Below are 12,968 nucleotides of genomic sequence, written 5' to 3'. Positions count from 1 at the left end.
TACATTGAGGGTGAGCTGTCCCCTCCTCCGCACAGAGACACAGACAAGCTGCAAGTGGCATGATGCCTGGCCAGGCTGATGGTCCCAAGGTTTCCTGGGTGTTGCAGGGACCTCTGCTTGCTTTGGTCGAGGTAGATTTGGCTAGCAGATTAGAGACAATGTGTAAGAGATAGAGGAAGAGATGAGACATCGCTGGCTTCCTGTAGCTGCAACCCTGGCTCAGTGCCTCATTCAGGGCTGGGTAGAGCTGGGCATGAGGGTGTTGGCAGCAGCACTGGCCCCCCCTCCCTGCTGCCCCATCATTGCATCCAGGATCTCACTGGGCAGTGTGCGTTTGGCCCTAGCGCTTTTCCAACCGGCGGCTGGGTAGTTAAATCCCCCAAGACCACCAGGGCTCATCGCCCAGGCCCCTCAACCCGCAGAATTTCACACACTCCAGTGCCCCGAGACAGAGCCCTCGGCTCCTGTGTGTGGGGAGGCTGCGTCTAACCCTGGCACTGTACTAATGGCACTTACTGCCCCCCAGATGTCTGTCCCCCTCCTCTCTCTGCAGCGGGGTCCCCCAGCCCCTTTTCTCTCCCCCCTTTCTCCCTAGACCTCCCCTGCCTGCATTTCTATTGTACAAACCCCCAGAGTTTCCTTCTCCCCTGCCCCCCAAATCTCCCCACCCCAGGGGGGGCTCCAAACGTCAGCCGACAAAGCTGAGTGAGAAGTTCAGGCAGCCTCACGAGAAGCTGGATGAATGAACGTTGGGGGGAAAGTCGGTGAGACACAAAGACGGGATTCGTCCAACCCAACCGGCCGCCGGACTGAACTCACGGGCCGGGCTGGGGCCCGCCTGGGACATGGGAGAAATGGGGGAGCAGAAATTCGTGACCCCAAATTGGGGTGTCAGAAACGAGACCTCATTGGTGGATAAAATATTGCAGGGACAGGCTGTGCCGCCCACCACCCTTTGGGGCCTTAAAGAAAGAGACTCGCTTCACCCTCCTGGCTCCCACCCCCCATTTCCTGGGCCCCCCGGGCCGTCCGGACCCTGCTCTGTGGAGACGTCCTGAGCAGAGCAGCCGGAGAGAGGGACCCCGACGCCATCACCCCTCCCCCGATTGAACCCCCAACCCGGGAGGAAACGGGGTCGGACTTTCACAGCAGCCGCGGCAAAGCCGGCTCCAGCCCAGCTCCGCCGGCTCCTCTGCCCCCCAGGACAGTCGCTAGTGTCTCCGGGGCCAGCGGGGAGATGCCCAAACCCGGGGGGACTTTTCAGCTAGAGACTCGCTCCAGCGAACGGGGCCAAGGCTGGAACAAACCCCTCGTTTCACACAGTGCCTGCCACGGCTCCCTGGTTCCTGCTCCGCTGGGTCTGTCACAGCCGGTCCCAGGGGTCACTGGGGGGGGTTGCCGTGGGGCTGAGCAGGCTGCGGGCTCTGGACCCCACCCCCGGCCCGTGTTTAACCCTGTTCAGTGTAAGGGGCAGGATTGTTTTCACACTAACACCCACTTGAGATGGGGCAGCTCAAGCCAGGGGGAGGTGTCGGGTGGGGAGGCCACAACCCCCCATGGCCACGGGGTAGGATCAAGAGATGGGAGTTGGAGGGGCACAAGCTGGGGGTCAGTCTAGGGTCAGAGAAGCCGGGGGGGGCTCCTTCCCAGGCAGCCATCACCCAACCCTGACAGTCCGGGTGGGGCAGGCTTGTCCCCCACCGGGCCCACCCCCAGGCTGAGACATTGGCCATCTTAGCCGGGGGCAGCATGGCCGCCCTGCCAGGGCTTCAGGGGGCGAGGGGGCGGCCATGGTAACTGAGAGCACCCACGGGCTTCCTTCCCTTGGGGAGCAATGGGAGACGGTGGCCATGGCTAGCGGGGGTGTGGGGGCGACAGGCTCGGGAGCAGAACAGAGCGTGTGAGGGGACGTGGGCCGGGGGGAAGCACAGGGGAAGGGACGGGGGTGTGAGAGGATACGGCACAGTGGGCAGAGGGGACATGGAGGGAGCAGAACGGGGATGGGATTGCGGGTCAGGAGGGGACATGGGCTGCGGGGGGTCAAAGGGATAATGGGAGCCCCACCCACTGGAGAAAGGATACTTGAGTTTTCTTGTGCCCCTGCCTTGATGATCGGAGCCGGCGCCCCCGAGAGGGGAGAGGTCCAACATCCCATTCCCCACCCCACTGAACCAGCCGGTCTCTGCCCTAGGATTAGGAGAGACCCCGCTCCCTGCTCAGACCCAGGAGTGGAACCCAGGAGTCCTGGCTCCCAGACCCCACTCTCACCACTGAGACCCCCAACAAGCAGGGAGGGAGACACAGGCCAGGAGGGCCCATTGCTCTGCCCTGATGTGCGGGGGGGGGTTGTTGGTGACAGTGACCCCACATCTCTGGGGAGCCCCTTGCCCAGCACGGGGGCCACGGGCTATGGCACAAGAGGACGTGGTTTGCTGGGGCTATTTTGACTGATGTAGATGTTGTTGGCAGATGAGAGAGCAAAGGTGTGAGGACACAGAAAGAGACAAGCCGGCTTTCCATGGCTGCAGCCCCTGGCTCAGTGCCTCATTCTGCTCCCACTTGGGCATCTGGATGGGTGGAACTGGGCACTGGGGCATTGGTGGCAGTGCTGAGGGGCCCCCCACTGACCCCATCATGGCATCTGCTCTCACCATCCTCCTCCTCGGTGAGTATTGGAGACAACCAGGGTGTGTGTCCATCCCTGTCGGGGGGGGGGGGGGGGGGATCTGAGATCAGGGCGTGTGCCCATGGTAGGGGATGTGAGACCAGGGTGTGTGTCCATGGGGGGGATCTGAGACCAGGGCATGTTTTCCATGGGGCAGATTTGAGACCAGGGCATGTGTCCATGGTGGGGGGATCTGAGACCAGGGTGTAGGATCCAGTTGCTCGGGGATTTGGTCCCTAACGAGCCGTCTCCTCTCCAGGCTGCTGGCTGGCTGGGCAGAGTGGGGTTTCGGGACATGAGTATCCGTGGGGCATTGGGGTTCTGGGGATCATTAGTGTTATGGATGGGGGGAGGGGAAAAGAGGAGCTGAACCCTGACCCTTCCCCCGAAAACTCATATCAATCCCCCTGAATTTATCTTGCAGGGGCTGAACCCAGCCCTGTCCCCAGTGCAGCCACGGGTGACTCCAGATTGACATCAAGGGCTAAGATCAGAACCCAGCCCTGTCTCCAGTGCAGTCTGGAGTGATTCCAGATCGACCCCGGGGAGGCTGAGATCAGAGCCTGACGGGCATTGTTCACAGGGGCCGCGGATCTGAAATGCCCTGCTCACCCTGCTGTGTATTTCCCGGGGGCTGTGAGGACAGGGCAGTCTCTGGACACCCAGAGGTTGGGCACGGGTAGGACAGATAGACAGACACCAACAGGGCAGGGCTGGCGCCTTCCCCACTACCTGGTTCAATCCAGAGGGAAAGTTTCCCAAACCCGCCCTGTCCATGAGCCCCCGGGGGGTGACTGAGCCGGGGTGGGAGGGGGGAACGTCACCTTCCGGTGTGGGGGGGAGCAGCCAGGCATGAGGTTTGCTCTGTATAAGAATGGACGCCTGGTAAAGATGCAGGACCCTTCGGGAATGAGGCTGGTGTCCCCATCACCGGTGTGGGATTGGACGACAGAGGGAGGTACACCTGCTGGTATTGCACCAAATCAGAACTAACTGAATGGTCAAAGCTCAGGGACCCCGTGGAGCTGGTGGTAGCAGGTGAGGCGCCTGGCTCAGCATCCCTTCTCCCAGCCCCACAGCCAGCCAGACACTCAGGGGGGCTTGGACCCGATGGGACTTCAGAGCCAGGCTCTGCCATAAGCCCTGGGCCCAGCAGATGGGACACCCGGCCGGGGAGCGGGGACAGAGTCACTGGGGGGTTCCCCAGCCAGGGGGGAACAGCAGTCGCTGGAGATTTGGGGCTGAGGGAGGGGAGATTCCTGCCCCAACGGGGAGCTGCAGAGCAGGGACCTTTCCCAGGGGGATACTCCCCATCTCGGGGGACGCACAGAGGGCTCGGGCCCCAGGGGCTGCCCAGCCAGCCCCTCCCACAAGCTCTGAATCCAGGGCACTTTCCTACTCCCCTGGAAACCCAGCACTCAGTGGGGAGCTGTGTTGGGGGGGGGGGGGTGGCTGGGTCGCCAAGTCGTCATGTCAGCCCCTCCCTCCCTGGGGTCTGCGTCTCAGAGCCTGTGTCCTTCTGCTCCCAGAGCCCTCTCTGCCTAAGCCCTCCATCTCTGTCCGTTCCAGCTGGGGGTCACCACGCGGGAGCTGGTCGCTGTGTCCCACCCCAGCGACCCCGCACTGCTCGTGGTGAGGGCCCCAGATCGGCGTCTCCTAATCACTCTGCCCCAGGGCCCAGGCAGCGAGGGGGGCAGGGGAGGGGACCCCCTCGGCCAGTTAAACAGGCTCATTCTGCCCAAGGAGCCGCCCCCATGGGGAGCCACGAAGGGCTGGGGCTGGGTGGGGAGAATGGCTGGAGTTACTAGGGGTATGTGGGGCCCAGGTGCCATGGGGAGGGGCTCCCTGCAGTGGGATGGATCGAGGGGTTTGCACGGGGACACAGACAGGATGGGGAGAGGGGGCCCAGTGGGTCTAACTGCACCAACACCCCTCCCCCTTTGTCATCCCCAGATTACACCCGGGGCAACATCGTCCGTCTGGCCCTGGGCGCCGGTGTCCTGCTGGCCCTGGCGCTGATCCTGGCCGAGGTTGCTCACGGCTGGAGGAGGGGCAGACGTAGGTGAGCTGACCTCCCTGCCAAATGCCGTACTACAGCCTGGGTGCCCCAGCATGGGGGAAGGGCAGAGGGGTCACCATCACCCTGAGCAGCGTGACGCAGCAGCGTGGGGAAGGAGCCTGCTGGCCTTGCTCCTGTCGTCCCATTGCCGTGATCTGCAGCCCCCAGCCCGCTCGCGGGGACAGCTGATTAGCAGCGCCGTGAAGGCCCTGCAGATCCTTTTCCCTTCCCTGGTTGTGTTGTTTTCCACCCCGCTGTGTCTTTCATCCTCTCCTAGCTCACTCTCCTGGCTTCCCATCGGATCCTGAAGTCATGTGTGTGGCACCCACCCCACCTGTCCTGCCTAAGGAGAACGGACCCAACCCGGGAGCGGCCCTGACCAGATTGTAACCACCCAGAATCTGAGCAGCAGGGCTCAGGGTCGCCTTGCAGCCATCGCACCCACTTGTCCCTAACTCGCGTCCAGCGCCCCGACATCATCCCCAGAAGCCGTATTTCACCCCTATTTCCATCCTGTCTCTCCCCCACCTCCCGTCCATCTGTTTGCTAGGAGCGTGGTCAGCGGCTGCCCTTCCTGTCTGTCGGGAGAGTGAAATGAACCGGTTCCTCCCCACAAAGCCTGGCTGTTTTGGAAACAAGCAATTCGGCTCTGGTGGCTCCTGAGGGAGCAAGACTTGGAGCCAGTCTGATTCTGGCTGTTGGCCGCAGTCACGCAGCCCCGGTTTCAACAGAAAAGCCGAGTTTGATTCCCTGTCCGTGGGTTTAACCTGAAAGCTTTGCCTTTGAATGCCTGCTACTGGGGGCTTGCCCAGGAGCTGAGTAAAACAAAGGGCTCTGTTTGAAATGAGCCCTGGGCCCCTGGCCTGGGTAACGCTGGCAAGGGAGAGAGTTTCCAAACCCCTTGAACTCTCTGGGCCTGTGAGACCCTCTGCAAAGAGCAGCCGGGCTACGGGAGATTTGGGGGATAGGCCGAGGTCAGGGCCGGGGGGACGTGGTGTGACATTATATGATTCAAATATGACCCTGTAGATCATTGTTGCTACCACTGTTACTCAGTTGCAACAAATCTTCTGCAAAGTATGTCATGTAAGGTGTCAATGGAAAAGTTATGGTTTGCTGAATAAGATTATCCTGTTCGTATGCTGTGACGAAGCGGGACTCTTCTTAATGTTCCCTCTGAATAGTGTGGGGGTGCCTCAGTTTCCCCTAGGCAGTTCTTAAGTCTCTAGGGGGTGGGATAAGGGTGTATGATGTTGCAGAGCCCTAGAGAGCAGGTGTGTGCAGGGGTCTGGACACAGAGAAGGGCCAACACCCTGTTTCCTGGCAGCCGATGGCCTGGGCCCTTCCCCCCTGCAAGGTGAGAGCTAAAGGGTTGGAGAACAAAGGGATCGGTGCCCTCCTGGCCCGGGAAAGGGACAAAGCCCAGAGGAGGGCGGGGGGGCTGGAGAGAGTTTCAGTTTGGGGCTGGCTGGGGACGAGGAGTGAAGTGCAGATGGGGTTGTCTGGCTCACTGCCCCCCCCCCCAAAATGGGCCCGGCAGAGGGGTCCTGTTCTCTGTACCTACAAGCTCTGTGTTAGACCATGTTCCTGTCGTCTAATAAACCTTCTGTTTTACTGGCTGGCTGAGAGTCTCGTTTGACTGCAGAGTTGCGGGGCAGGACCCTCTGGCTTCCTCAGGACCCTGCTTGGGCGGACTCGCTGTGGGAAGCGCACAGAGGGGCAGAGGATGCTGAATGCTCCGAGGTCAGACCCAGGAAGGGGGAAGCCAGGTGAGCTGTGTGTCCTGCAGACAGGCTGCTGCCAGAGAGGAGACTCCCCAGAGTCCTGACTGGCTTCGTGGGGAGCAGATCCAGAGCATCGCCCGGGACTCCGTGACATATGCATGCATCATTTTTGTATCTGCAGTTATGGATATTGACTATGTACCTGTCTTTCAAATGTGTTTGCTCCTGTGGTAACATCCACAGGACAGTTTACATGGAGTCTAGCCAGCACATTGTGAATGGAGTATTCGAGTGATGGCCCGTCAACAGACACAATGGGCCACGGAAGAAGCTTATCCACGCTTGGTGGACTTTCATGTGACGGCTCTAACTGGAATCTGGGTAATGGCCCCTGCTATGGCTCATCCAAGCACTGGAGGGCATGCGTGTGACCAGATCATGTGACACTAAACTCCATCTTGTGCCTGTATTTTTCCACAGACTGTGCTGAGTTTCTTCTTGTCGAGAAACAACGACACCTTACATGATATACTTTGCAGAAGATTTGTTGCAGTTGTATAACAGTGGTAGCAACAATGATCTGCATGGTCATATTTGACAGGTTTCAGAGTAGCAGCCGTGTTAGTCTGTATTCGCAAAAAGAAAAGGAGTACTTGTGGCACCTTAGAGACTAACAAATTTATTTGAGCATAAGCTTTCGTGAGCTACAGCTCACTTCATGAAGTGAGCTGTAGCTCACGAAAGCTTATGCTCAAATAAATTTGTTAGTCTCTAAGGTGCCACAAGTACTCATGGTCATATTTGAATCCTATAATGTCACAGATGCTATAAAAAGCTCTGGAAACATCTCCATTTCCCCTCTTTCCTGCTCTGATCTCTGGACTGTGGACTTATACGAACGGGAGCCTTCAAACGGATGGACCGAGGACCTTCCAATGAGACTGAACGAGCCAGCACATTATTCCATCGCTGCTTCAAGCCTGAGCCAAGAACTTTGCAATTATTGTATGTATTTGATTCCTTTAATCAACTTTAACTCTCACCTCTTTCTTTTTATAAATAAACCTTTAGATATTAGATACCCAGTGATCACACTCTTGCCAGTCCTTTAGTAAGATCTGAGTTACCTATTGACCTGGGTGCGTGGCTGGTCCTTTGGGATCAGAAGAACCCTGTGGTTGATGCAGCTGGTTTTAAATAATCACCCATCATTAAGTCTAGTGTTTGGGAGTTGGAACAAGGACTGAAATTCCTAAGGACGCTGCATTTCTAACTTCTTGTTAGCCAATGGGGTGAGACAGAAGTTTACATTAGTTGCTGGTTTGGAATATCTTATGGAAGAATAACCACCAGTTTCGGGGTGTGTCTGCCCTGCATGTCAGCAGCTTGCCCTGAATTTGGTATTCACAGTTATGATCCACTGAGGCAGAGTGACACGCTGAGGTTGGGGAGGGCGGGACATGGGTGTGAAGGGAGACAGGTCGGGGTTGGGGGGACATGGGCATGAGGGGAGACGGGCCGAGGTCGGAGTGGGGGGACATGGTTGTGAGGGGAGATGGGCCGAGGTCGGGGGAAGTAGTGGAGTTGGGAGTTTGAGGAGAGACTGGTCGGGGTGGGGGTGGTGGTTTGAGAGGGGATGGGGTTTTGATGGGGGGAGTCGGCAGATGGGGTTGGGGGTGGGGGATTTGTTTTCCTATCAAAATTCCCACTGAGTTGGCGCACCTCTGGCTGGCTGTGGCGGGGCGGGGGAGTGAGAGGAGACGATGCCCCCCATGGCCATAGGACAGATTCACCCTGAAACACTCACTGGGGGAAACCCAGGCGAACCCCAGTCACTGGGGGCAGCTTCCATTGTCTCCCCTCCACTGCCCTGCCCTGCAGCCCTGCCCCCTCAGCTCCCCGGTCCCAATGTTCCCCCATGTTCTCCCACCCCCCATATTCCCCTGCCCCTAGGGTGACCAGAGAGCAAGTGTGAAAAATTGGGATGGGGGTGAGGACCATAGAAGACAAAGCCTCAAATATTGGGACTGTCCCTATAAAATTGGGACATCTGGTCACCCTACCTGTCCCCCAGTGCCCCTCCCAGCCCAGGTGGCTGCCATTTCCCAAACTTGGGGGGGGTAAGTTTGGGGAGTGAAAAGGCCGGGAGATGACTCTGCTATGCAGCAAATCCAGTGCTTGTCCCATTCCTGCTCCAGGGGACCAGGGGCAGCCGAGAGGGGGGCGACTGGTGAGCAGGGGTATGGGGGAGTTAAAGCCCATTGGGACCATCTGGCTGGACTCCTGATGCACCTTTAACGCTGCACCCAAGTCGTGGTGCACCCGGCATTACCCAGCACTGTGTAAGAGCAGCAGATGGGCAACGGCGCAACCACCACACCCGGGATCCTGGCTCCCAGCCCCCCTGCTCCAACCAAGGATACAGTCAAAGCTTCCTGACCCCCAGCTTTTTGCTGCCCTCTAGCCAATGGCTGTGTAAACAAAGCCTGTGTCACGTCCCTCTCTTGGGGCCTGGTTACATAACCACTGACAGAGTCTCCTCCAGCTCAGGGGCAGGGTCTCTGCAGGGACATCAGAAGATCCCTGGGTCTCTCCTGGCTGGTGAGCGGCTGGGGGCCCAGGATGGAATTTCTCTTTCTCCAGTTTTGTTTTGTACTTGGTTGATTTAATTCACACACTGAGAAAAGCCCCTTAGAACCAGGCGTTATAGTGTAAAGCCGCCATCCCCGCTCAGCACAAGGAGCAGCAAACCCACGTGTTCCCCATCGCGTCCGCTCTTCACATGATGCCACGGCTTGTGTTGCAGGTGGGCAGGTTGGCAGGCTGAGCGGGAAGGCTGCAGAGTCAAACCCTCCAGAACCAGGAAATGTCACAGTTAAGGTTTCCCGAACACTCTTAGCTCTGCCCCCTTGTGCATTATGACATCATACTTTAATTGCATGATCATATTACTTTTACCTATATAGGTCATCAGCCAGGTTTGAACCCAGAAAGTAATGAGAAGGAGGATCTGCATGGAAATATTTGCAGCGGTCAGTTGAAGATAGAAGACCAAACCCCATGGTCTCCTGGCTACCAGCCTAGTGCACCTTCCCCAAGGCTGCAGGGTACACTGAGGGTGACCTGTCCCCACTCCCCACAGACATAGGGACATGCTGCGAGCTTCATGACACCTGGCCAGGCTGACGGTCCAGGGATTTCCTGGGTTTTGCAGGTACCTATGCTTACTTTGGCCGCGCTAGATTTGGCCGATAGATTAGAGACAAGGTGTGATGGATACAGGAAGAGATGAGACATCGCCGGCTTCCTGTGGCTACAGCACCTGGTTCAGTGCCTTATTCGGGGCTGGATGGAGCTGGGCACCAGGGCGTTGGTGGCAGTGCCGAGAGCCCCCCCGCTGCCCCATTATGGCATCTGCTCTCATCTCACTGTCCTCTTCCTTGGTGAGTGTCACCATGGGTGGGTCGGGGGGGAGAGTGGGGGGATTCAAACTGAGACCATGGTGCAGGATCCAGTCATTCTGGGATCTGGTCCCTAACAAACAGTTTCCTTTCCAGGTTGCTGGCTGGTCGGGTGGAGTGGGGTGTCTGGACGTGAGTATCAATGAGGGGTGGGGGAAAGTTAAGGATGGGGGAAGACAGACTAGCTGAGCCCAGAACCTTCCCCCCAACCTCAAATCACCCCCTGGATTAACCCCAGCCCTGCCCCCAGTGCACTCAGGGGTGACTCCGGATTGACCCCAGGGGGCTGAGATCAGAACCCGGCCCACAAGTTCCCTGTAGATGCAGTGAGGTATCTGTTAGCCCTGGCGCTGTCCCGGGGCTGCGCGCTAGGGGCAGGTTACAGACACACAGGGAGGGGTTTGTGTCTCCCCATCTCACTCCTGTTTGTGTGTGAACGCAGAGCTCCCTGCGCCCGGACCCTCCATCTCCATCAGCCCCAGCGGGGTGATCGCCCTGGGGAAAGCCATCACCATCCGCTGTCAGTGTCGGTGCGAGGCCAGGAGGTTATTTCTGTATAAAGGTGGAATCGAAATCTGGAAGCTGGAAACTGCTGGGGATGGGGGTGAATTCGCCATCCCCAGCACCAGGTGGGAAGACGGAGGGGCCTACAGCTGCCGACCTCACTCCAGATCGGAGCTGCTCAGCTGGTCGGATCCTAGTGACATCGTGCGGATTGTTGCAGTAGGTGAGGTGCCTGGCTCGGTGTCCCCGCTCCCAGCCCCACACCCAGCCAGACTTACAGGGGTTCTCCATGCCAATGGGATGCTCAGCACCATGGGCCCAGCAGAGGGGACGCTCAGCTGGGGAGTGGGGACGGAGTCTCTGGGGGGTTCCCAGCCACTGGAGATTTGGGGCTGAGGGAGCGGGGATCCCTGCCCCCAGGGGACCTTGGGGTGTCACTCAACCCGCCTGTGCCTCCATTTCCCCTTGTATGAACTGGGGATAATCATTCCTCCTGTACCTCATGTCTTGTTAGATAGTCAGGGCTTGGCTTTAGGGTGGGGGATTTTTCTCATTGTGTCTGCACAGCATCCAGCACCTCTGACTCCCAGCCCCCTCCCGATCTAAACACTAGACCCCACTCCCCTCTCTGTGCTGGGATCAAACCCAGGAATTCTGGCTCCCAGGCCTCCCCACCCCCACCTCTAGACCCCACTCTCCTCCCGCAGCTGGGGATATAACCCTGGATCTCAGTCCTCTACTGTAGCCACTAGCCCACCAATGCTGTATGGACTACGGCCCTGACCCGGGCTGACACTCCCTGGGTGGCCATGTGGCCTAGTGGGGAGAGCGCAGGGGCTGGGACTCAGGAGAGCTGGCTGCCATTCCTGGTGTTGCCGTGATTTTCTGGGGGACTGTGGCCAAGTCCCTTCTCCCTTCTTTTTCCTCAGTTTCCCCCTCTGTAAAATGGAGCTGGTTCCCCTGCCCCCCTCTGTGAAGCGCTGTGAGATCTGTGGGTGTGAAGTGCTGGGGAGGAGCTGGGTCTTGTTGTACCAGACATAATCTGGCCCTGCCCGGTGCTGCCAGCCTGAGAGCAGCGGGTTCCCAGCGCCTGCCAGACACACAGCAACTACTGGCGGCTGCTGGGTACAAGACAGCAGTTGTGAGGGTCTGTGGGTCTGATCCGGGGGGGTGGGGAGATGATACTGGCAGGATGGGCCCATGGGTCTGATCCCATGGGGCAGGGATGGGGAGGGGAGACACTGGCCTGGGGGGGCCCATTAAGTAGATAGACGGGTACAGTGGGGTGCTCTGGATTTAGGTCCTCGGACAGCTTCAGTTGGAGCTCCCAGGAATCTCTGGGATTTCAGAGAGGTTCCTCCGACTGGGTTTTCTCCCAGGGGCCCCGTGTCTGGGACCGTGCGGTGAGGACAGGTGCAGTGACTGTGCCGGGTCTGTCTCATGGCCTGTCTCCTTCTCACTGCAGAGACCTACTACCCCAAACCCTCCATCTCCCTGAGTCCCAGCAGACGGGGGAGCCGTGACCATCCGGTGTCAGGGTCGGCACCGGAACGTGAGGTTCCTTCTGTACAAAGATGGAAACCCGAACATGCTGCAGGACGCGGAGCCTGCTGGGGATGTGGCTGAGTTTCCCATCCGCAGCGTGAGCCGGAGAGATGCAGGGAGCTACAGCTGCCGATATAGCACCAAACCAGACCTGCCCGTCTGGTCAGAGCCCAGTGACCCCGTGGAGCTGGTATTAGCAGGTGAAGGGCCCGGCTTGGCATCTTCACTCCCGACCTGATGCCCAGCTGGACACTCTGGGGGGCTCCGCATTGATGGGATGCTCAGAGCCAGGCTTTGCCATGAGCCCTGGGCAAAGCAGAGGAGATGCCTGGCCGGGAAGTGGGGATGGAGTCTCTAGGATGCGTGGGGGTCCCCAACTAGGGAGCAGCAGCAGCTGCTGGAGATTTGGGGATGAGGGAGGGGGGATTCCTTGCTCCCAGGGAGAGCTTCAGAGCAGGGGGCCTTTCCCAGGGGGATGCTCCCCTGGGCTGTCCCTACTCTGGGGATGCATAGATGAGTTGGGGACCAGGGGTTGCCGAGCCGGCACTGTCCCCAGCCACAAAAATCCTTCCCCCCTGCCTCCGGGAATGACAGTGACGACCAATGCTGAATCGAGGTGGGGAGGGGGTAGATCACTGAGTTGCTGTTTCAGTCCCTCCCCTGGCCCCTGACAGATGCTTGTTTTATTCCCACAGGGGGAACCAACCCGACCCAGCCTGGAGCAGCGCCGGCTCCCACCCGCCCGGGCAGCACGGGGCCAAGTACCTGGGTCTGGGAGGGAATCACCATTGAACCAGCTCTGGAAACAGACTCGTGGTGCCCAGGGGTGGGGCTAGTTGGGGGGGACGGGGGCAGTGAATTCAGGTGGGTGGGGCCCAGACACCACCGGGAGGGGCTCATGGAGGTGGGGGGATGGAGAGACAACCCCACTGCCCCTCCACCACTGGTAGACCCTCAGCTCCCCCGATGACTCCTGCCCTGCAGGTCACTGCCTGGAAGCTGTCAGGGGA

The 12,968-nt window shown here is 59.0% G+C and overlaps 4 protein-coding genes across 18 annotated transcripts in view; 3 read left to right on the top strand and 1 right to left on the bottom strand.

Annotated features, from left to right (window-relative positions):
* Nucleotides 1–12,968, bottom strand: part of LOC119846859 (immunoglobulin superfamily member 1-like) — a 597,460-nt gene that overhangs the window by 466,233 nt on the left and 118,259 nt on the right. The window lies entirely within an intron of this gene.
* LOC119847133 (immunoglobulin superfamily member 1-like) overlaps nucleotides 1–12,968 on the top strand; it is a 660,993-nt gene that overhangs the window by 600,593 nt on the left and 47,432 nt on the right. The window lies entirely within an intron of this gene.
* LOC119847459 (leukocyte immunoglobulin-like receptor subfamily A member 6) overlaps nucleotides 1–12,968 on the top strand; it is a 652,437-nt gene that overhangs the window by 592,037 nt on the left and 47,432 nt on the right. The gene's annotated exons all lie outside the window — the stretch shown is intronic.
* Nucleotides 1–12,968, top strand: part of LOC119846912 (immunoglobulin superfamily member 1-like) — a 615,137-nt gene that overhangs the window by 583,674 nt on the left and 18,495 nt on the right. Inside the window, exon 2 of the mRNA XM_043501223.1 lies at nucleotides 12,654–12,719. Coding sequence (XP_043357158.1) covers nucleotides 12,654–12,719 — 66 coding nt within the window. The remainder of the gene's footprint in view (nucleotides 1–12,653; nucleotides 12,720–12,968) is intronic.

The sequence above is a fragment of the Dermochelys coriacea genome, chromosome 23 (genome assembly GCF_009764565.3).
Source record: "Dermochelys coriacea isolate rDerCor1 chromosome 23, rDerCor1.pri.v4, whole genome shotgun sequence".
Classification (NCBI taxonomy): Eukaryota; Metazoa; Chordata; order Testudines; family Dermochelyidae; genus Dermochelys; species Dermochelys coriacea.
The sequence above is the reverse complement of the archived record's forward strand: the minus strand, read 5'-3'. Positions and strand labels throughout refer to the sequence as shown.